Source organism: Arachis ipaensis, chromosome B8, assembly GCF_059453495.1.
Source record: "Arachis ipaensis isolate K30076 ecotype BB chromosome B8, ASM5945349v1, whole genome shotgun sequence".
NCBI classification, from domain to species: domain Eukaryota; kingdom Viridiplantae; phylum Streptophyta; class Magnoliopsida; order Fabales; family Fabaceae; genus Arachis; species Arachis ipaensis.
In genome coordinates, this window is record NC_142443.1 from 118,239,506 (window position 1) to 118,265,091 (window position 25,586).

General features: G+C 36.4%; 1 protein-coding gene and 1 pseudogene across 1 annotated transcript; one reads left to right on the plus strand and one right to left on the minus strand.

Annotated features, from left to right (window-relative positions):
- Window positions 1-18,409: 18,409 nt before the first annotated feature.
- On the minus strand, window positions 18,410-19,831 carry LOC107613575 (uncharacterized). The gene has a single exon (XM_016315648.3). It carries the CDS (start codon window positions 19,814-19,816, stop codon window positions 18,599-18,601), a length of 1,218 nt encoding a protein of 405 aa, XP_016171134.2. The 5' UTR covers window positions 19,817-19,831; the 3' UTR covers window positions 18,410-18,598.
- A 1,439-nt stretch (window positions 19,832-21,270) lies between these two features.
- LOC107611344 (uncharacterized) lies at window positions 21,271-22,418 on the plus strand (annotated as a pseudogene).
- Window positions 22,419-25,586: the final 3,168 nt, after the last annotated feature.

The window sequence follows — 25,586 nt, forward strand, 5'->3', positions numbered from 1 at the left end:
GAAATTTGGAGGCACAAGTGAGCCAGCTGAGTAAAAGGGTCACTGAAATTCCTCCTAGTACTCTCCCAAGCAATACAGAAGAAAATCCAAAGAGAGAGTGCAATGCCATAGATTTGACCATCATGGCCGAACCTACAAAGGAGGAAGAGGACATGAATCCTAGTAAGGAAGACCTCCTGGGACGTTCGGTGACCAATAAGGAGTTTCCCTTTGAGGAACCAAAGGAATCTGAGGCTCATCTAGAGACCATAGAGATTCCATTGAACCTCCTTCTACCCTTCATGAGCTCTGATGAGTATTCTTCTTCTGAAGAGAATGAAGACGTCACTGAAGAGCAAGTTGCTAAGTACCTTGGTGCAATCATGAAGCTGAATGCTAAATTATTTGGTAATGAAACTTGGGAAGATGAACCTCTCTTGCTCACCAATGAACTGAATGCATTGGATAGGCAGACATTACCTCAAAAGAAACAGGATCCTGGTAAATTCTTAATTCCCTATAACATAGGCACCATGACCTTTGAGAAGGCTCTGTGTGACCTGGGGTCAGGAATAAACTTAATGCCACTCTCTGTAATGGAGAAACTTGGGATCTTTGAGGTGCAAGCTGCCAGAATCTCATTAGAGATGGCAGACAACTCAAGAAAACAGGCTTATGGACTAGTAGAGGACGTGCTAGTAAAGGTTGAAGGCCTTTACATCCCTGCTGATTTCATAATCCTAGACACTGGAAAGGATGAGGATGAATCCATCATCCTTGGAAGACCCTTCCTAGCCACAGCAAGAGCTGTGATTGATGTGGACAGAGGAGAGTTGGTCCTTCAACTGAATAAGGACAACCTTGTGTTTAAGACTCAAGGATCTCCTTCTATAACCATGGAGAGGAAGCATGAAAAGCTTCTCTCACTGTAGAGTCAACCAAAGCCCCCACAGTCAAACTCTAAGTTTGATGTTGGGAGGTTCCAACCTTGCTCTGATTACTTGTGAGGCTCCATGAGAGCTCACTGTCAAGCTATTGACATTAAAGAAGCGCTTGTTGGGAGGCAACCCAATGTTATTTAATTATATTTAATTTTTTTATGTTTATTTAGTGTTTTATTAGGTTGATGATCATGTGGAGTCACAAAAACTACTGAAAAATCAAAAACAGAATGAAAAACAGCATTAAAAATAGCACACCCTGGAGGAGGAGCATTCTGGCGTTTAAACACCAGAAATAAGCATCTGTCTGGCGTTTAACGCCAGAAACAAGCACCAAGATGGCGTTTAACGCCAGAAACAAGCATCTACTTGGCGTTAAACGCCAGAAACAAGCAGCAGTCTGGCGTTAAACGCCAGGATTGCACAGCAAGGGCGTTTTACACGCCTAATTGGAGCAGGGATGTTAAGTCCTTGGCCCCACTGGATCTGTGGACCCCACAGGATCCCCACCTACCTTCTTCTCTCCTCTTCACACCTTTTCATAACTCTCTTCCCCAAATACCCTTCACCAATCACCTCACTCACTCTTCCCCATCATCTCTTCACCACTCACATCCATTCCCTCTTCCCCATAAACCCCACCTATCTCAAAAATTCAAACTCTTTTCCCTCCCAAACCCAACCCTAGTGGCCGAACCATAAACCCCACCCCACCCCTATATAAACCCCTCATTCCTTCTTTATTTGCACACAACACAACCCTTTCTTCTTCCCTTGGCCGAATACACACCCCTCTCCCTCTCCTCCATTCTTTTTCTTCTTCTCCTTCTTTCTTTCTTCTTTTGCTTGGGGACGAGCAAACATTTTAAGTTTGGTGTGGTAAAAAGCATTGCTTTTTGTTTTTCCATAACCATCAATGGCACCTAAGGCCAGAGAATCCTCAAGAAAGAGAAAAGGAAAGGCAATTGCTTCCACCTCTGAGTCATGGGAGATGGAGAGATTCATCTCAAAGGTCCATCAAGACCACTTCTATGAAGTTGTGGCCAAGAAGAAAGTGATCCTTGAGGTTCCTTTCAAACTCAAAAAGAATGAGTATCCGGAGATCCGACTTGAGATCCAAAGAAGAGGTTGAGAAGTTCTCACCAACCCCATTCAACAAGTCGGGATCTTAATGGTTCAAGAGTTCTATACAAATGCATGGATCACTAGGAACCATGATCAAAGTGTGAACCCGAATCTAAAGCATTGACTCACCATGGTTCGGGGGAAATACTTAGATTTCAGTCCAGAAAATGTAAGGCTGGCGTTCAACTTGCCAATGATGAAAGAAAACGCACGCCCCTACACTAGAAGGGTCAACTTTGATCAAAGGTTGGACCAAGTCCTCATGGACATATGTGTGGAAGGAGCTCAATGGAAAATTGACTCAAGAGGCAAGCCGGTTCAATTGAGAAGACTGGACCTTAAGCCTGTAGCTAGAGGATGGTTGGAGTTTATTCAACGCTCAATCATTCCTACTAGCAACCGGTCTGAAGTTACTATAGATCGGACCATCATGATCCATAGTATCATGATTGGGGAGGAAGTGGAAGTTCATGAGATCATACCTCAAGAACTCTACAAGGTAGTTGACAAGTCCTCTACTTTGGCAAAGTTAGCCTTTCCTCGCCTCATTTGCCACCTCTGCAATTTGGCTGGAATTGACATAGAGGGAGACATCCTCATTGAAGAGGACAAACCCATCACTAAGAAAAGGATGGAGCAAACAAGAGAGCATGGATCTCAACAAGAGCATGAGGAAATTCTTCACCATGAAATCCCTGAGATACCTCAAGGGATGCACCTTCCTCCACAAAACTATTGGGAGCAAATCAACACCTCCCTAGGAGAATTAAGTTCTAACATGGGACAACTAAGGGTGGAGCATCAAGAGCACTCCATCATCCTTCATGAAATAAGAGAAGATCAAAGAGCTATAAGGGAGGAGCAAAAAGGCAAGGAAGAGACATAGAGGAGCTCAAAAGCACCATTGGTTCTTCAAGAGGAGGAAGACGCCACCCTCACTAAGGTGGACTCATTCCTTAATCTCCTTGTCTATTTATTTTACTGTTTTTCGATTTTTGAGCTTTATGTTTTATTTACGTTTGTGTCTTTACTACTTGATCACTAGTGTCTAAGTGTCTATGCCTTAAAGTTGTGAATGTCCTATGAACCCATCACCTCTCTTAAATGAAAACTATTTTAATTACAAAAGAACAAGAAGTACATGATTTTGAATTCATCCTTGAAACTAGTTTAATTATTTTGATGTGGTGACAATACTTTTTGTTTTCTGAATGAATGCTTGAACAGTGCATATGTCTTTTGATATTGTGGTTTATGAATGTTAAATATGTTGGCTCTTGAAAGAATGATGAAAAAGGAGACATGTTATTTGATAATCTGAAAAATCATAAAATTGATTCTTGAAGCAAGAAAAAGCAGTGAAGAACAAAGCTTGCAGAAAAAAAAATTGCGAAAAAAAAAGGAGAAAAATGCGAAAAAAAAAGGGAAAAAGAAAAAGCAAGCAGAAAAAGCCAAAAGCTCTTTAAACCAAGAGGCAAGAGCAAAAAGCCAATAGCCCTTAAAACCAAAAGGCAAGGGTAAAAAGGATCCAAGGCTTTGAGCATCAGTGGATAGGAGGGCCTAAAGGAATAAAATCCTGGCCTAACCTATCTATGTGCTTGTGGCGTGAAGGTGTCAAGTGAAAACTTAAGACTGAGCGGTTAAAGTCGAGGTCCAAAGCAAAAAAGAAGAGTGTACTTAAGAACCCTGGACACCTCTAATTGGGGACTTTAGCAAAGCTGAGTCACAATCTGAAAAGGTTCACCCAGTTATGTGTCTGTGGCATTTATGTATCCGGTGGTAATACTGGAAAACAAGTGCTTAGGGCCATGACCAAGACTCATAAAGTAGATGTGTTCAAGAATCAACATACTGAACTAGGAAAGTCAATAACACTATCTGAATTCTAAGTTCCTATAGATGCCAATCATTCTGAACTTCAATGGATAAAGTGAGATGCCAAAACTATTCAAGAGGCAAAAAGCTACTAGTCCCGCTCATCTGATTAGAGCTAAGTTTCATTGATATTTTAGAATTTATAGTATATTCTCTTCTTTTTATCCTATTTGATTTTCAGTTTCTTGGGGACAAGCAACAATTTAAGTTTGGTGTTGTGATGAGTGGATAATTTATACGCTCTTTGGCATTGTTTTTACATAGTTTTCAGTATGATTTAGTTAGTTTTTAATATATTTTTATTAGTTTTTAAATAAAAATCACATTTATGGACTTTACTATGAGTTTGTATGTTTTTCTGTGATTTTAGGTATTTTCTGGCTGAAATTGAGGGACTTGAGCAAAAATCAGATTCAGAGGTTGAAGAAGGACTACAGATGCTGTTGGATTCTGACCTCCCTACACTCAAAGTGGATTTTCTAGAGCTACAGAACTCCAAATGGTGCGCTCTCAATTGCGTTGGAAAATAGATATCCAAGGCTTTCGAGAAATATATAATAGTCCATACTTTGCCCGAGTTTAGATGACGCAAACTGGCATTCAACGCCAGCTTCCTGCTCTATTCTAGAGTTAAACGCCAGAAACAGGTTGCAAAGTGGAGTTAAACGCCAGAAACAGGTTACAAACTGGTGTTCAACTCCAAGAGAAGCCTCTACACATGTAAAGCTCAATGCTCAGCCCAAGCACACACTAAGTGGGCCCCGGAAGTGGATTTCTGCATCATTTACTCATTTCTATAAACCCTAATAACTAGTTTAGTATAAATAGGACTTTTTATTATTGTATTCGAAGTTTTGGTTACTCCGGTTCCCCTCTGGGGCCGAGACCAATGAACTCCATTATCACTTATGTATTTTCAATGGTAGAGTTTCTACACACCATAGATTAAGGTGTGGAGCTCTGCTGTTCCTTGAGTATTACTGCAAAGTACCATTGTTTTTCTATTCAATTCAAGCTTATTCCTATTCTAAGATCTTCATTTACACCCAAGAACATGATGAATGTGATGATTATGTGACGCTCATCACCATTCTCACCTATGAACGCGTGCCTGACAACCACTTCCGTTCTACATGAAGATGAGACAGAATGAGTATCTCTTAGATATCTAATACAGGGGACCGAGTCCGAGATATTAGAGTCTTCGTGGTATAAGTTAGAACCCATGGATGGCCATTCCTGAGATCCGGAAAGTCTAAACCTTGTCTGTGGTATTCCGAGTAGGATCTGGGAAGGGATGGCTGTGACGAGCTTCAAACTCGCGAGTGCTGGGCGTAGTGACGGACGCAAAAGGATAGTAAATCCTATTCCAGTATGATCGAGAACCGACAGATGATTAGCCATGCAGTGACAGCGCATTGGACCATTTTCACAGAGAGGACGGGATGTAGCCATTGACAACGGTGATGCCCAACATACAGCTTGCCATAGAAAGGAGTATGAAGGATTGGATGAAAGCAGTGGGAAAGCAGAGATTCAGAAGGAATTAAGCAACTATATACGCTTATCTGAAATTCTCATTAATGAATTACATAAGTATCTCTATCCTTATTTTACATGTTATTTATCTTTTAATTATTAAAACTCTATAACCATTCGAATCTGCCTGACTGAGATTTACAAGGTGACCATAGCTTGCTTCAAGCCGACAATCTCCGTGGGATCGACCCTTACTCACGTAAGGTTTATTACTTGGACGACCTAGTGCACTTGCTGGTTAGTTGTGCGAAGTTGTGACAAACTGTGATTCACGTTTGAGAGCACCAAGTCTTTGGCGCCATTGTTGATGATCGCAATTTCGTGCACCAAGGACCAATTTCAATTGCGTCCTACCAAATGTCGCCTTTGGAGTTGACTGAACTTAAGGCTTAGCTAGAGGAATTAATGTGTAAGAACTTTATTTGTCCCAGCATTTCTCCGTGGGGAGCAAGGTGTTGTTGGTGAAAAAGAAGGATGGAAGCATGTGGCTATCTGTAGATTATAGACAACTAAATAAAGTAACAGTGAATAACAAATATCCGTTGTCAAGAATTAATGATCTGATGGACCAATTGCAGGGAGCTGGTGTCTTTTCCAAAATTGATTTGAGGTCTGGTTACCACCAGATAAAGGTGAGAAATGAAGATATCCCAAAAACTTCTTTCAAAACTTGTTACGGCCACTACAAGTATGAACCAGACGTTCCTTCCTTTCCTGGACAAATTCATCGTCATCTTCATTGATGACATCTTAATATACTCTAAGACCGAGGAAGAACACGCGGAACACTTACAGATCATGCTGCAGATTCTGAAATAAAGGATGTTGTATGCAAAACTTTCTAAGTGTGAATTCTCGAAGGATGAGGTGAAATTTTTGGGCCATGTGGTGAGTCAATAAGGAATAGTTGTGGATCCTTCTAAGGTTGAGACAGTAATGGATTGGGGACAACCAACATCAGTGACGAAATCAGGAGCTTCTTAGTTTTGGCAGGATATTGTTAGAGGTTTATCAAGGGCTTTTCACAAATTGTATTGCTTTTGACAAAGTTAATCCGAAAGGATGCACCGTTTGTTTGGACGTCACAATGTGAGGAGAGCTTTCAAGCTTTAAAGCAGAAATTGACTACAGCACCTATGCTGGTATTGCCCAAACCTAATAAACCCTTTGAGGTGTATTGTGGTGTGTTATTGAAAGGTCTTGAGTTTGTGCTGATGCAACACCAAAATATTGTGGCATATGCGTCTCGATAATTAAGACCTCATGAAGTAAATTACTCAACTCATGACCTGGAAGTCGCTGCAGTTGTGTTTGTACTAAAGGTCTGGAGACATTACCTGTACAGGGTTAAATTTCAAGTTTTTTCTCATCACAAGAACTTGAAATATCTCTTTTATCAGAAGGAACTTAATATATGCCAGCGAAGGCGGATAGAGCTATTGAAAGACTATAATTTCGAACTGAATTACCATCCAGGAAGCTAATATCGTGGCAGATGCATTGAGCCGAAAATCATTATATGTTGCTTGGATGATGGTTAAGGAAGAGGATCTATTAAGAGAGTTTGAGAACCTCAACTTGGGCGTCAGAGAAGTAGCAGGCAATATGTGTTTGAACCAATTTCATGTCTCTAGTAATTTCAAGGCTGAGATTCAGAAGGCTCAGCAAAATGATCAGAAACTACGAAAAATACTGCAAGTAACTGAACAGAAGAAACAAAGAGAAGTTACTCAGGACAAAGAGGGAGTTTAGAGGTACAAGGAAAGGATTTATGTACTGAATATGGGAGATTTGAGGCAAGATCTGTTAATTGAAATTCACCGAAGTAAGTTTTCAATTCATCCAGGAAGTACTAAAATGCATCATGACCTGAAGGCGATGTTCTGGTGGCCGAGAATGAAGAATGATTTGGTGTTGCATGTTTCAAAGTGTTTAACCTGCCAAAATGTAAAAATTGAGCACTAGAGACAGTCCGGGACCCTAAAACCTTTGGAAATTTCGCAATGAAAATGGGAAAGTGTCACATGGACTTCGTGTCTGAATTGCCAAGGACTCAGGCAGGATTTGATGCAGTTTAGGTAATTGCGAATCGGTTGACGAAGTCAGCTCACTTCTTGCCCGTCCGGATGAACTATACTTTGGAGGAGTTAGCACGCTTGTACATTAAGGAGATTGTAAGGCTTTATGGTGTGCCTATCACCATAATTTCTGACAGATATCCTTGTTTTACTTTGATATTTTGGGGAGCTTTCCAGAGAGCATTCGGAACTCAATTAAGCCTAAGCACTGCGTACCATCCTCAAACTGATGGTCAACCAGAAAGAACGATACAAACCCTATAAGATATGTTGAGGGCTTGTGTTTTGGAACAACCGGCAAGATGGGATCGAAGAGATTATGAAAAGTAGGTATTGAAGAGGTTGTGGTGAACGATTAGGGATTGGATAGATTAGGTTATAAAAAGTAGTTTAGAATTTTTGAATAATCTTTTAAGATTTGCTTAATTTTGTCAACTAGCATTTATCTTTTATGAATATAAAATTAATTTTATTAAGTTGTCGATAAATTTATTAGTATTTTGAACATTCATAAATAAAAATAATAATTTTTTTCAAAATATACTAGAAATAAAAATAAAATAAATTAGACTTCAAAGATATTTTTATTTTTTTGAAAATATTAGAGAAAGAAAAAAAAGACTTTACTCATAGAAAACTAACGTACGTGTTTATTAATGTTAAAACACTGTGTGTCTGGTTTATATTTTTATTTTTATAAAATTTAAAAAATAAAAAATACTAAAAATAAAAAAATGAAAACATAAACTAAATGCACCCTAAATTATAGAAGCTACTCCATAGTTAGCTAATCGTTCACAGAGGACCATCAATTGGCCTGGCAATTGAATTCCCACTGGATACTGGAAAGCCCGGTGGTCAATTATTATCGATCGAATTAAAAAAAAACTGCAGGATCGTTCAGTTCACAACTTCACATACTGACAACCTCAGGGGCCACTAAACGTGAGTGCCAGAGGAGTTGGGGCTCCATGCCTACATTTTTTCTCTAGGAAATGAGTGTGCTGAAGTGATGGTATGTCTTTGGTATACTAAACACCCCATATGCATTAATTCATCGTGGTGGTGTTGGTGAATTTCGATGGGCCTTCCTCTTTGTGTTGACTACAATTTTCACCGCTTTGATTCTACATGTTACCTTATTTGAAGGGTATAGTAGTAATAAAAGAGTGAAAGAACTTGTTTGTAGTAGTTAATGCAGATGGGGAAGGGATGAGATACATATGCATGTGACTCCCTAGTGGTAGTTGCGCTGTAATGTAGCACTTTTATGTCACTTTTTCTTTTCCCTTTTCCTTTTGTTTAATGGGCCTAAAATTGCAATAAAATATTTTATTTACTTCGTCGTGATAAATTATTTTTTTATATTTTTTAATTCGATAAATTAAAAATTAATTAGCTATAAATTTAAATTTTATTTAAAAATTTATTATTCATCAATATATTACTACATATATAAAATAAAATACAAATTTCAATACAATAATAAATAGATGTTTCTCTTCTCTTCAATTATATATATATATATATATATATATATATATGTATCAAATTAGCAATGCTTATTTATTTCAGAACAATTTTTAATAAACTCAGAAATTCCCATATTTCTTGCTAAAAGCCTTTTAAGATTGAATACGTTATTTAATTTAATATCTTTTTTGAACAACCAGCTTTAGTGGAACTAGGATATTTTTGATAGTCTGAATAAAATTTTAAATGTCTACCAAAAAATAGTTGTCAATGTAATTAGCTATACAACAGTTACACACTAATTTTATAATAAAAATATTGATTAGTACATGCTAACTAAAATTAATTTTTAATATTTACTAAAATAGATTTTCACACATGAATTAAAAAATCGCAATATATATATATCATTAAGATTAGAAATGACTTAAACTAGTTTATGAGTTAGCTCAAATTCAACTCATTAACAGTTTAATAAGCTGGCTCATAAATTTATGTGTCAAGCTTAGGGATATCAATGGGACGGGGCGGGGGCGGGGAATGTCTCCCTGCTCTCCGTTCCCGCCCTCAAATTTTGTCCCTGTTCCCGCCCCATTTTCCGTCGTGGGGGGATAATTGCCCCCATCCCTATTCCCCATGTTTCCCGTGTTTTCTGCGGGTCCACATTCTCCATCTGCTTATATTGAACATTTATATGAAAATTATCATAAAAAAATTAAAAAATCATAGAAAAAACCACAAAATAAAAATTATAACACAAAATCAAGTTTAACATAGTCCACAAAATGAAAATTACAACACAAAATTCAAGATTACAACTTACAAGTAAAGAAATATAAAATCAAGTTATCATAGTCCATAAAATAAAAATTTAAAATACAACTTCCGGTGTTAAAAAAAGTCATAAAATAAAGTCTTCAGCTTCCAACAAACAACTCCATATTCTCTGTTAAAATACAACACAAACATGAATATGTTAACATATATTATAAACAAGAATATCATATATTTAATAAGAATTTGACATAATAAAAAAATAATTACCTAAACTGCTAAATCTCCATATCCATCACATAGTCCCAAGGAATTGGAATTTTTGACCCTGCTTTACCTATATTATATCAACCAACAATTCACGAGAGTTAAATTTAACATGAAATTGAACTTTAATAGGAAATAAAATTTGAGTTATTAGTACTTTTACCTGAAGAGTGTATCCAATGCTGAGTGCAAATTAACGCCTCAATAAGTTCACAATCCAATTTATTGCGATGTGGATGTATAACTCGATCACCAGTGCTAAAAGCAGACTCTGAAGCAACAGTAGAAATGGGAATGGCTAAAAAATCTCTTGCAATCTTTTGTAAAGTTGGATATTTCACTCCAATATTTTTCCAGTAGCCCAAAATGTCAAATTTTTTCAAATTTGTTTTATTTACCATAACACTCTCTTCCAAATAGAAATCCAACTCAGTTTTTGCAACATAGTCTTCAGATGTATCTTCCACAAATTACAAGTAGATAGAGTTAAATTTTCTCTTTGAAGATCCTTCATCATGTCTAACATTCAAAGTAAAAGCTGAACTATCATCATTTGTTGCTCTTCTTTTAACCCTAGCCTTAAGTTGATATTCACATACTAATTCTTCCATCATTTTCTTTACCTTGCTCAGATGATTCTCACTTTGAGATCCATATATTTTAGGGAAAAAAAATTTCAATAACTTCATCTTATACCTAGGGTCTAAGATAGCTCCCACAGCCATGACTTCATTAATTTGATCCCAATACTTTTCAAACTTACTAATCATATTTGTTGCCATTCTATGAATCAATCTCATTTCACACACATTGGGAAAGTATAAATTTGTCGTTGGATATAAAGTGCTAGAGAATAATTCAGTCACACTATGAAAGACTTCTAATTTATCAACAAGTTCATTTGCCATTTCCCACTCATCATCAGATGGTACAACTTTATACAGAGATTCACGATGTCTTAAACGCTCAAAAACTTCTCTATATGACAAAGCAGAAGCAAGCATTAGATAAGTTGAATTCCATCTAGTTCTACAATCAAGTGCAAGCTTTCTCCTATAATTAATATTCAATTGCCTACAAGTCTCTTCAAATTTTTCTTCCCTATTTGGTGTTGCAACTCAAAAAGAAACACTATCTCTGATTTTTTCAATAGAACCATATATTGCATTCATGCCATCTTTCACAATCAAATTCACAATGTGAGCACAACAACGCATGTGAAAAAATTCCCCTCTCTTAACAAAGTTAGACGGTAAAATCTTATCAAGAACAAGATGAATCATGGCATCATTTGTACTACAATTATCAACCATTAAAGTTGACAATTTTCTATCTATATTCCAATCATAATAGGAATTCACCAAAGCATCACTAAGAACTTCAGCAGTATGGGGTGCTGGCACATATGCAAACCTAGAGTAATGTAAATATAATACACAATCATGACATTAAAAATTCAAATATTTAAAAGATGCTAAAAGCATAAATAATACCTTACAAGCCGATTTTGCAAGTTCCAATCATCATCAATAAAGTGAGCTGTAATCGCCATATAGCCTTTGTTTTGACAATCAGAACTCCACATATCAGTAGTTATAGCAATGCGGCTTGAATTTTTTCCCAATAATTTTAGAAGCATTGCCTTTTCAGCTTCATACATCTTCATAGCATCACTTCTCAGTGTATTTCTTGTATAAAATTTGAACAAAGGTTGAGTCTCAGCCATAAACTCATGAAAACCCTGTTGCTCAACAAACGACATAGGGTGTTCGTCCCTAATAACCCATCTTGTGAGTGCTCATCGTGCTCCCTCTTGACTAAATGTGAAGTTTTCAACCAAAAGTGAATCTGTTGGCCTTCCCATTCATGTCGAACCTGATGATTGCTGCGCTGTTTTCAATATTGCTTGCTTTGGTCCCCTAACAGTACGAATCAGGCAAATTCTAATGTGATCATGCAAGTGCTTAGTTCCTTGCTTCGTGTCACCTCCAATCTTTCTCTCACAATATTTACATATTGTCTTCCACTTTTCATCTATTTTCTCCCTCCTAAAATGTTTCCAAGCCTCAGAAGTTAATCCTTTTTTGTTAGGACTGTTTTGCACACTTTGGCAAACTTTTTGCCATCCCTCTTGTGTTTCTTCTTGTCCTTCTTCTTGTATTTCTTGAATATGTACTTCAATTGTTTGACTCTCATCATCTTGAGTTGGTTCTGTCTCACTATTATTTTCAATAGGAGTCGAACTTAAACTATCCATCCTATACAGTAAGATTTAATACAGAAACACTAAATTAAAATTTAATACATAAACACTAAAACACAGAATCAACTCAGAATAAGATCCAAAAAGCATGCATATAAGGGAAGCATTAGATAATTGAAACACCAATCATAGATTTGCTAATTTGCTTTACCCTAACATAAACACTAAATTAGAATGATTTTTGGAATGGTGCACTAAATTACGCATTGGAATGGTGCTTTCAATCCGCATCAATTTTCTAATGAAAGGAGAGGCTATTATAAGATGCCAGTTTTCTCCATTGAGTGCTTAATTAACCATACCCCACTTTCATCACCATTCTATACATTTTATCATGTTATTATCTATCTAGCTAGCTAGCTTTAGATTATTTCAAAACACCAATCAAAGATATTAGAGGCAAAGTTATGGCCACCAAGCCAGCATTCTAAATAACAGGCATAATAATTACATAACCATTAATATAAGCATATTACTTATGTAAGCGATATAACCAGAAAATGTTTCAATTTAGGATTTAAACAGAAATGTTTATTGCAATAATATATTTGTATACTGTCAGGGAATATGAAATTATGAATCCTAATGAGATTGCTTCAATCTTGCTTAAAACAGCCACCAATTATCAGAAATTCATAGAAGAAAATATTCATTAACAAAAACAACAGCCACCAACTTCAAAAAGTCAAAATCACCATCAAATTCATGAAAAAGAACAAAAACCTAAAGTAAAATGCCAAAATACAAGAAGAAAAGGAGAGAGTAGTGAATCTTACCAGGGATAAGATAGAAATGCCCGAAGAGGTAGAGACGCTGGTGAAGAGAAGAGCGGCGACCGATGCGGAAGAGGGCGAACAGAAGATGGCGCACGAGGCGGTACGGTGACGATGGTGGTCGGAGGCCGTGACGATGGTGGTCGGAGGTGGCTGGCTGGGACGTGGGAGAGAACGCAGAGGAAGGGCGCAGAGAGGAAGGGTTTCGTGAGGAGCACTGGAGCAGGGTGAGGGAGTTGGAATGCGGTGCTCTATGCTCTGTGTGGGAACTGGGAATCTGGGAAGAGAAGTTAGGGTTTAGGGTTTTCACTTTTCAATATATATATATATATATATATATATATATATGTATGTATGTATGTATGTAAAGTGAAATGACTAAAAAAGCAAAATAAAAACTAAATTTTTAAGGGTATTTAAGTAATTTAATATATTCGAGGATTGTGGGAAATACGGGGACGGGGACGGGGACGGGGACGGGGATCCCCGCTCGGGTCCCCGCATCTGCTTCGGAAAATTTTGTCCCCCATCCCCGTCCCCGCAGAAAAAATTCCCCGCCATCGGGCCCCGTTCAGGGCGGTCCCCGCAGGGATCCCCGCTGCCTGGGAATTTTTGACACCCCTTGTCAAGCTTAAGCTTGAGCTTGAATTTGACCTCATATATTAAATGAGTCGAAATTAAATTTGGGTAACCTCAACTCACCGACTTGTGAGCTATCTTGATTATATACATATATAACACTTATTGAAATTATTTATATTAATAAATATTTGGGTTAAGTATTTTTTTTCGTCCCTAACGTCGTAGGTCAAAATTAAAACTATCCCCAATCTTTTTTCCTTATTAAAATTATCCTCAATGTTACAAGACGTTATAAAATCATCCTTTTGTCCATAAACAATATTTTTCAGACAATTTTATCCTTGTACAAAAATAAAAAATATTAAAACTAATATTAAAAAATAAAAGAAACCCTCTCCAACCCTCCCGTATCTCTCACTCTCTTTCAGTCTTTCTCTTCTCTCCCTTTTCGCCACCCCACCACCGTTGCTCCCACCTCCTTCTCCATCTTCTTCTCCTTCTCCATCACTACCTCTCTCTCTCTCTCTCTCTCTCTCTCTCTCTCTTCACCATCACCAACACCACCTCCACCACCATACCACCCACTACTCTTAACTCTAACACCAATCCTGCTAACTCTTCATCCATTAAAATCAACATCTGAATGATTGAACAATATCACCCAATCGATTGAACAAAATCAATACCCTTGCACCAACAAAATCAACACCCCCCACAAAATTAGCACCAAAAACAATTTTAAAACCGCAACCCAAATAAAAGTGAAGGAATCCATAACTTAAAACAAAATTGTAAATTTAAAGTTTGATTCTGCCATTTTTTTTAATTCATTGAGGATAAAACATAAATTATCCATATCTAACACATCAACACAAGAAAAAAGGGGTCTCCAACCCTCAAACTCTTTGCTCTTCTGAGAGAATCAACTTCTTCAACAGATCGAATTCCAAACCCTTCTTCTTCAACTCTTCCAAAAGAATCTTGTCTTCTTTCTCTCTCTGAAGCGCCTTCTCCATGTGACTCTCCACGTCGCTCTTGTACCTCACGGCCCAAACCAGGCCCAATGAGAACACGAAAGCGCACAGCAAAAGGATCCATCAGCGTTGGCACGCGGACGAAGAAGATTCGGATTCTGAGAAAGACACAGAGGAAGAGGATGTGAAGAGGAGCATGAGGGTCAGGGAGTGGAAGAGGAAGAAGAAGATGTGGAGCATTGTGATTTCTTTGCGAATCGAGTCGAGTTGGGTTTCTTTTAGTGCGATTCGGCCATGGATGAGTTCTTCTTCTTTCATCCATTGCAACGATAGAGTTGTTGATGGTGGAGTTCTTCTTCTTTGAGGATCTTGGATCGTCGGTGGAGCTATTGGTGGCGCAGGAGTAGTTGGGCCATCGTGATAATAAGGCGGTGGTGGAGTTGTTGATGGTGTGGGAGTGGTTGGGCCATCTTCATAACAAGGCAGTTGCAGAAGTAAGGAGATAGAGAGAGAGAGGTGAGATATGATGGGGTTACTGGTGGCCTGGTGGGATTAGTGGTGAGGGTGGTGGAAGAAGGTAACATTTTTTCTTTGTTTTTATTTTTGTGAAAGAGCAAAATTGTCCAAAAAATATTGTTTATGAACAAAAGGATGATTTTATAACGTTTTGTAACATTGAGGATGATTTTAATAAGGAAAAAAAGTTGAGGACGATTTTGATTTTGACCCAAGACGTTAGGGACGAAAAAAGTACTTAACCTTAAATATTTTGTATTTCATAGACACATGTATAGATATATGAGTAAACTATTATTTATACCTATGAAAGTTGAAAATGCTGACACATCTACCTATAGAAGAAGAAAATTACTATTTGTACCCATCAAACATTGGTTCCACACAATAAAATTATCCAAATACTAAAAAATCTCATAAAACCTCAAATTACCCTTATTATCATCTACATCATCACCACATTACTCACTCTCTCTCTCTCTCTCTCTCTTTCTCTCTCTCTCTGAAACATGCGTGTTGTTACAACAGAAGCACCAACAACAGTAGCAGAATACATCAAATGGAAAAGAACCAGAAATCAATTGAGTCAGCGCAACCACATTATCGCAGAAGAAACAAATCCAAGGCCACAAATTCAATCTGCAAGGTGCAAGTCTACCATTTTGTCTCTGCTCCTTTCCACATTCTTCGACAATAACAACAACAACAACAAAAGCAGCACTAGTAACAATTATGAAAGGGTAACAGAAAATGAGAGAAGAGATAAAGGGTCTGAAGGGTACCATTGCAAAACTAGGTGTTGAAGTCATCGGTGATGGTACTTAGCAAACTCCCCGTCCTCTGATTCTCCGGCGACGACAACTATCAGTGGATGAAATTCTCCTCTAATCTTCTTGAGAATCCACAGAGTCCATCCTCGTCAGAGACCGCGTCGTCGCACTCTGCAACATTGGCTCGTCGTGGTTGATGGAGGTCGCGCGACAGTGCTGATGGTTGGTGAATTGAAGTCGATGTGGCTGATGGAAGTCGCGCGACAGTGCTTCAGAGAGTCTAGCAAGTTCAAGATTTTTGGAGGCAGAGATAGAGTTTGCTTATTGGCGAAGCAGAACGGGAGTGGGAGGACGTCGAAGGCCTTGGAAGGTGGAGGAGAAGGTGTAGTGGTGGTAATTGTGGGTCTCTTGGCCACTGCAGTAGCGTTGGGGGAGGCCGGCGGCGGAAGTCCAATGTGAACAGGGGTAGAAATGAGAAAAATGGACAATGAAAAAATTAAAAAAGGGAATGCAGAGAGAGGGGGAGGGATGATGTTAGTAGACTAATAGTAGTAAAGAAAGGAGTCATTTGAAATTTTTAAGTGATTTTTTAGTGTTTGGGTAATTTTGTTGTGCAGAACCAATGTTTCATGGCTACAAATGGTAATTTCCTTCTGCATTTGTTTACAAGCACGGGATAATCAGATAGAAACACAGAAATATAAAATTATGTTTGGCAGATGAGATATGAATACAAACATTGTATTCAGAGATACTGAATTAATATATTTTGTATCATTCCTAACAAAAAAGATACCGAAACACTAATAAAAAATACAATTTCATTTTCTTTTTATTATTCTTATTAATTTTTTATCATTATATTTCTCTTCCTAAAAATTTTGTATAAAAAATATAGTAAATTAAATTTTTATAATTTATTTTTTTTATATTTAATTTATCACTAAATAAAATACAAAATATTAATTTTTGTATTTCTATTATTTGTGTCTTATTCTCAATATTTTATTTTATTCTGTCTTTATAAATAAACACAACTATAGAGAACATATATTATAATTAATAGAGACATAAATTTTTATTTATAAATTATATTCTTGTTAGTTATCTAGTATATTCAAGTTGGCTAATAAATTTTTGGAAAGTTAAACTTAAATTTTATAAATAGCAACTATTTTTGTTAATTACATTTTCATCAATAAAAATGACAATTTCATTATAATTTATTCAACTCGCGCTACTATACATAGTCACATTCACATAGAGGATGTACTGATGTACATAGTTAAGGTTGTGCTTCATTTTCTTCTATAAATAAGTTTTACCTTTTGAAAATAAAAATGAAATTAAAGCTACATGTCACTCTCAATTTTGAGAGATATATACTACTCTGATCTTAATATAAATCACGTTGTATTGATAATAATATATATATTAAATTGGAAACGATGACATTATAAAAAAAATAGAGTTAACATATCTACCCTACAAAATAAATAAAATTAAATACTCGATTATAAATAAATTGAATTAAAAACCAAACTCAATTTTTAATAGTCGATTTTTACTAGTCGAATCTGAATTTGGGTTAGTTGGGCTAAACTTAGCTCATTTAGTCACTTATCATAACCATAAAATCCTCTCCTGAAGTAGTTGACCTCAACATGCTGTCCACTTTCTGGATATTAGTGCTTAATTTTAAACTCATCAAGTCATCAAAATGTCACCTTCATAATTAATTTCTCTCAGAAACTCTTCAAATCCTATTATACGGAAAGCAGTAAAGTTATTTTAAGGTGATATTATGCTAATTTATTGTGCTGATTCCTTTATAATTTCTCGCATTACCTCCATTGTATGATAATCTGTTCTGCTAATAATCCCGCTACAGGTTATCGCATTATCTCCATTGTATAGTAATTTATTATGCTGCCAAGGATAATTGACACAAGTGGTAAAGAATAAATTAATAAAATCCTAAAAGAATATGAGCGAGATTTTTATTATGGATATAAGACTATTTTGAAACGTTGTAGTTTATGATTACTATTTTAGGTATTCAAAAAGTTAAGCTAAACTGCTAACCTTGTTTATTGAAAAAATGATGCAATTCATTGTGCTAATTTGAAGAAATTAAAGAATTACTGCTTTCGAGTATACAACTGAACATACTCGCACCCAAAATATTAATGATTTTCTTTTAGTAATCGTCCGAATACTGACCACAACCATCATGCATATTAGTTAAATCTTGTTAACAATAAATAAATTATACACTTAGTTTAATAGCACTTTTAACGTATATAACACCAATAGAATCATTATCCAAATCTTTCGCATGTAATGAAGCTCACATGCACCACAGGAATATTCAAAAATCAAAACTAGCTTGACCCATGTCATGTTGCTTCCTTCAAAGCCATATAAGTTATTCACGTGCATGGTCCCCCAACCCATCTCTATCTGGAATCCATTCCACCTTTACTATTAAAATATTCGTGATTATATTATATTTTTTTATATTTATATTACATTACTTAAGCCCAAAAATACAAAAGAAACAAACTATAACATCAATAATCACACTTTGGCTTAATTATAATCGTTGTTTAATAAGAATCATCAAAAGAAAACGAGACACTTATTACGGGTCACGTCCATCATCATTACTAACAAGTCTTCAACGGGTTTCCGCACAAACAATCGTTGTTACTAAACGACGACGCTTCAAGGTGATCAAACGGTGAACCCATCGGAATAGTTCCGCACAAGTGGTTATGGCTAAGATCCAAATGCCCAATGTACTTGGCCGAAGATAACGAAGCAGGTACCCGACCCTTCAAGTTATTATAAGACAAATCCAAAACCATGAAATACGATTTTGAACCGAAAACGTCGGGTATGGTACCCTCGAACCCGTTTCGGCTCAAGTTCAAAATACCCATACCCGGGTTGCTTAACAAACTCGAAGGTATTTGACCAGAGAGAGAGTTGCTGTCCAAATTCAAAATTGAAAGAACCGGCATTTGTCCTAAACCGGATGGAATTGAACCGGATAGTCGGTTTCCGGACAAGTCCAAGTCAGCGAGGCGGTAAATTGATGCAATCGAACTGGGAATTGGACCAGTGAGTTGGTTTCGGCTCATTAACGCCCGGCTCATCATGGCGAGTTTTCCAATGTCATTGGGAATTTGGCCGGTGAGCTGGTTGTTGCTAAGGTCGAGATGCTTGAGAGAAGCGAGGTTGACGATTGACGCCGGAATCTTGCCGGAGATTGTGTTGTCGGCGAGGTTGAGGACTGTTAGACGCTGCAATTTTCCGATATCGGCGGGAATCTCGCCGGAGATTCTGTTTCCGATGAGGTCGAGAATGCGGAGGTTGGAGAGGGAGGTGATGCAGGGAGGGATCTCGCCGGAGATGGCCTTCCAGTCAGCAACGACGAGGGTGGTGAGGTGGTCCAGCTTGCAGATCTCCGGCGAGATTTTTCCGGTCATGTAGCCGGAGCGACCGGCCTTCTCGAAGATCGGGTCCTCAGACTCGCCGCGGAGGTTGATGTCCGAGACGCGGCCGGCGGCGGCGTCGCAGCTCACGCCGTACCAGTTCAGGCAGCAGTTATCGCCGGACCATGTTTTGAAGATGCCGAGATAGGGCTCGCTCAGGCCTGCCTTGAATGCTAGAAGCGACGCCTTGTCCGACGGTGAGCATCCGTTGACGGTTATGATTGCGGGGGCGAGAATGACGGTTGCTATCAAGAGAAGTGGATAAGCCATTGTTTGAGGGGAACTCTCTCTAGTAAATGACAATGTAGAGTGCGGGAGAGAGAATATTTTGTTGTTGGTATGGGTAATGTTTATATATGTGTTGAGTGACGACAATGCCCCTTGCATGACGGTGTTATTACATATAGTTGGTTATAGACTTATGGTAGCTGAGTGAGTTATTTATTATTCACTTCACTGTTTCTAGCTTTCTGCACACAGCACATGCTATTGCCGGTTCATTATCTTGTTACTCCTGCACTCCTACTAGAATGGGCTTGTGGCTTTGAACCTCATTCATGCTAGAATTTAAAGTTTAAACATTCCAATTAAATGCAAATTGTGCCAACTCAATTGATTTTCATTTCCGAATTTTTTTAATTCTACAAAACCAGCATAATTAATTATTTTTAACCAATAATTAATTAATAATATTTAAAAATATTAGTTAAAAATATGATATTAGATTATTAGACTAAAAATATTAGATTATTCACTAAAAATATTGGCTAATATAAATTAAAGTATTATCTCTTAAACTTATTTTATGTGTATTATATTATTATTTGTTTTAAGTAATTTTATACGAGATAATAATTAAATTAGTCTTTCAGTTTTTACCTGACAAAATTGATTTTCTATTTTTAAATTGATTAAACTATCTAGTTTTTAAATTAGTTTATTTGTCATTTACTTATTTATTAGTCATTAAGTTAAAAAAAACTGATGTAAAATGTTAACTGTCACATAACATGCCATCCAATTAGACAATTTGTTCATTTCAAGCAATTTGTTCATTTCTTAAATTCATAAAATAAGAATCAATTTTTTATTCTTTTGTTAAAACATAAATTGACTATATGTGATTATTCTATGCTAATTCATAATTTTAGTTAAAAAAATTTTCTTGATATTACAAATCTCAAATAACTATATTCCAATTTTAGTGTTACTCTTCTATTAATATTTATATAATCTCCAAAATCACTTATAATCAGGCCCTTAAATTTTAAACTTATATAAAATAGATAAAATATCTCACAAGTGAATTTTATAATTTTGACAAATTTTTTATTTTTTCAATTTTTTTTAATAGTAAATAAGTAAATAATAATTTTTTATCAAGAAAAATTCTAACACTGATATGTTTACTTATAAAAGGCGAAAATTAAAGTTATACAAATAAAAAATAAACTTTGCAGACAAAATTATCTAAATTCTAAAAAATTAAATAAAATTCTCAAATTATCCTCTAATATAATCTAACTCTAACTTCTAATTTTAATCTACACCATTCCCCCAATTTCAAACCTTACCATCACTCTCATCCCAACTACCACCGTCAGTGTCGCCATCACCACTACCACCACTGCCATCACCATCTTTACTGCTCTCGGACACCACCCTAATACACATTCGATTCCACCACCATTATCCATTATCATCATCATCATCGAAGATGTAGAGCACACATCGTAGAACTCACCAAATCCAGTGGCATTACCATTGGCTTGAACACTCATATTTCATAAAAGGCAATAGCTTTTCAAAGACTTAGATAAACTGAAACTGGAGGAACACATATGCTTATGTACAATAACAACACAATCTGTTATACTCACAACGAGGTAAATACTAAATTAGTATCCAAAAGATTCTAACACTGATAAAATGGTACTTGATCTTTGTTATTGGCAAAATGATCCCCGAAAAATTTTAAAATTTGACAAAAATAACTAACTGCCAATTGAGTTACCTGGAGTTAAGGTTTAGGGGTGACGTGTCAGTTAATAATTATCATATACAAAATTTACCCACTTTTAATTTTTATAATTTTAAAAAAACTCCAATTTCAATTTTTTTTAAAAAACCCTAATCCTCTTTTTTTTTCCTAAAACTCTAATCTCTTTTTCTAAATCATCATCATTTTCTAAAACCCTAATCTCCTTTTTTCTTCTTCTTTTTCCTCTCAACGATGCCATTTTTGAGAATCAGGTAGTGATTAACGAGACTCTAGTTATAGTTGTGGTTGTGGTGGTGGTAGTGTGGTGATAGCGGCAGAGGGGTGGGATCTGCTGCAGAGGCATCACATGGAAGACCCTGTGTTCTTGAGACAATGGTTCAGTTTACGATTGGGAAGGCGTGTGCAGAGGGAAATTGGATAGCAGAGATTCGTGATCCAAGAAAAGGTGTTCGCGTTTGGCTTGAAACCTTCAACACCACCTAAGAAGCCGCCAAGGCCTATGACAGAGAAGCTCGTAAGATTCGCAGAAAGAAAGCTAAAGTGAACTTCCCCAACGAGGATGACGAACACTCAATTCAACAATCTCGCAACATTATTCCAAACCTTCCTCCTCCTCCCATTTGAAGATCGAGTAATCATCCTCCTCTGTATCAATATAGTGATGCCAACAACAACAACAACAACAACAACAACAACAACAACAACAACAACAACAACAACAATATGAACAACCAGGCAAGGACTCTGAACCTCAACTTAGAGTTTGGTTACGATCTGAATCATGGAGGAGCTATTGGTATTGGTGGTGCCATCAACGCAAAACCATTTGTGAGTTGTGTTGATGATAATTCTGAGTATGAGTCTGGTTTTAGTTTGGCATCGGAGGTGGTAGGTGGGTCAAGTGGTGATCAACAGCATCAAGAGGAGAAGAAGAGCTACGAGGTGGAGAAGCTTTTGGAGGAGCTAAGGCATATGAGAAAAAAATGAGAAATAAAAAAAGGGGTTGAGTCTTGAGAAGAAGGGATTGAGTATCAGAGAATCATCTTTGGTTAGAAGAGTAAGAAGTAGGAGGAAGGTAGAGGCAACAAAGAATGAAAATGAAGAGAATTTAATTGGGAAAGAAAATTGGTGGATGATGATGAGGAAGGGGAAGAGATGAGAGTTTCAGAAGAAAGGATATTAGGATTTTTTAGGGTTTTTAAAAAATTGAAATTGGGGGTGTTTTTAAAATTATAAAAATTAAAAGTGAGTAAATTTTGTAATTATTATAATTGTTAACTGACACGTCACCTTTAAATCTTAACCCCAGATAACTCAATTAATGGTTGGTCGTTTTTGTCAAATTTTAAAATCTTTCAGGGATCATTTTGTCAATAACAAAGATCAAGTACCATTTTGTCAGCGTCAAAATCTTTTGGATACCGATTTGATATTTACCTCTACTCACAACACTAAAGTTCAAAGAACCCATGTACAGTAACAATGTAACATACCCAAAATATACAACAAGGGTGCAAACAAAAGCAACCCTCTCCTTCTGAAAATTGCCCATATGAAAGGAAAGGTCAATTTTTTCATGGAATTAGTGTCCTCGATTGATGAACCTTTGTCGCATCTATTGCCGTTGCTCTAGCCATGGCTGAGTGCTAGGACGACGACGGCAAGCTGTTGGAACATGCTCCTCCACCCAAGCGACTGTACCCATCAACGATAGAAGCAAGAGGCAACTCAAAAAATAGGTGATAGCGGAGGAGAGGCAACAAATTATTGGTGAATAGGTGAAATTGGAGAAATGCAGGAGTTAGCTAGGAGTGATGGAGAAGCAAAAGCAGTAGAGCTGGTGATAGCCATGGTGGTGATAGTGATGGCGACAGTGATGGTGGTAGTTGAGGATGAGAGTTGTGATAGGGTTTGTAATTGGAGGAGTGATGGTGTGAAGTAAAATTAGAAGTTAGAGTTAGGATATATTAGATGGTAATTTGGAAATTTTATTTAATTTTTAGGGTTCGAATAATTTTGTCGGTAAAAGTTCATCCTTTATATGTGGGTATAATTTTAATTTTCATCTTTCATAGATAGAAATATTAGTGTCTGAATCTTTCATGGTTAGAAATAATTATTTACTCAATAATAAATTATATGTTATTAATGTTATAAAACTTATTCGAACTGACTGGTTGAATTAGTCAAATAAAAAATTGTTAGCAAAACCAGTACTTAATTGAAAAATCAGTACAGGCTAATTTTTAAAAATTTTCATCAAATTTCATCCAAAACTACACGTTGGTCTTAACAGGTAGAAGAAAAAAAAGTAGGGAGGGGAAGATTAGAAAACCAAAGGTAGAAGAAGAAACGACTCTATCTCTATAACTGTTTGTTCTCCTATTGAATCTAGTGTTATGGTCAGCTTTCATTGAATTTTTTATTGGTGGTTCAACTAGAGATTTGTCCCAAGAATAGCCAGTTTCAATTGATATTGTTGTTGTTGTCTTTGTTTGAAAGAGGTGGTTTTATGAGGGTGATGTGAAGAAGCATGTGGTATAAGTTGGAAGGAGTTTCTAAGAGAAAAAGAAAAAGAAACACCACAAAACAATGCATTATTGTCATTGAAATGGACACTCCCATATGCACTTTTAAGTTTTAAACAAGGTTATGAGAGTTGAACCAATCATTGAACCGTTCTAGTCACTAGTTTATTGGTTTAACCAATTTAACCAAAAAAATTATTTTAAAATAAAATAATAAATAAATTATAAATAAACATCCTAAAATATAATTATAGTCTAATATAAATCTTAAAATATCTTTTAAATTTAAAACACTACATGAAATGTTACCTTCCAAATTAATAATCAACATAGTCTCAAATCTTAAAGAATGTCAGTACAATTAACCACTCAAAAAAAAATAAAAAATAATTAACAATTATCATGGCACAGCCAAATAACTTAAGGAGCAATTACACAAACACATATCTAGCTTTAGATTAATATAACTTCTTAATAAGTTGGAAACTATGAAAGAATGACCATAAGAAGCACAAGACATGAATCATCATCATACAAATATTTTCACTCTTCTTGTTCTAGGATGATAGTGCAGTTTGAGACCTCTCAAGGTTAATCCGAACATCTTTCTCTTGAACAAGAGATTCTGTTGCCATTTTGAGTTTACAAAGAGAATAAAAAGTATAAGTTTGAGATTGAAAAATGTCCCTTGTAATTTGCATAAAAGAATTCACTCTTGAATAATTAACCGAAACAAGCATTGATGCCAACATATAACATACCAGTCAAGGAGCTTAAAACAACAAGATCTTAACCAACCTTATAATTGACTTTGTCTTTCTTTTTTGACTTTTCATTTAGCACAGAATTCAACATCCTTTCCAGTGAACTCTATAACACCATAATCTGACCCAGCATTGCTAGGTGGATCACCCAGGGCCATGTTGTTGATCATTTCCACCATTTACAATTGCAAAGCTGGCCTTGCTCTTCCATTAATCGGAGTCCCCATTGTAAAACCCGCAAAATTAGTAAATAATTAATGAATCAATTAATTATAATTTAAAAAATTATAAAATAGAATTTTATAGTTTAATGAGATAGAACTAACTAAAATAAGAATTTTGACACTAATTTTAAAGAATTTGGCCCAAGATTGAATCAAACGGGCCAAACCGATTGAACTAATCCCATATTGGGCCCAAGGCCCAACCCAACACCTATTTAAGTGAAGAGCTTCATCTCTTCTTCCCCAAACAAAAGGGGAATCACGTTGAAGCAAAGGGGAAAGGGAGAGAGAGCTCCAAACTCTTGTCCAACTTCAATCTTCCATATCTTTAGATCTGGAGCTCCGATTGACAAGTCGTTAGTGGCCACGCGTTCGTCTCAGAATTCTCTACAAAGCCCACTAACTAATTTGGTAAAGAATTTACTTTTTCTTACCCAAATATTCCCTTCTCAATTTCGAATTTGGAGGGTGTTGGAATTGAGGATTTATATGATTTTGGTGTTTTAGGTTTGAATTGGCTCGCGAAAATTAGCGGAATTTTGTTCATTTGAGACACGGGCAAGGCAAGAACCTCAAATCTCTTGTTGAATAGTGAATTAGAAAGTTTGAATGTTGATATAGTGTTATGTTGTGGAATTA

Excerpts from the sequence above, each read along its gene's own strand:
- LOC107613575 (XM_016315648.3), bottom strand. The coding sequence starts at position 19,816 with ATGCAAGGGGCATTGTCGTCACTCAACACATATATAAACATTACCCAT.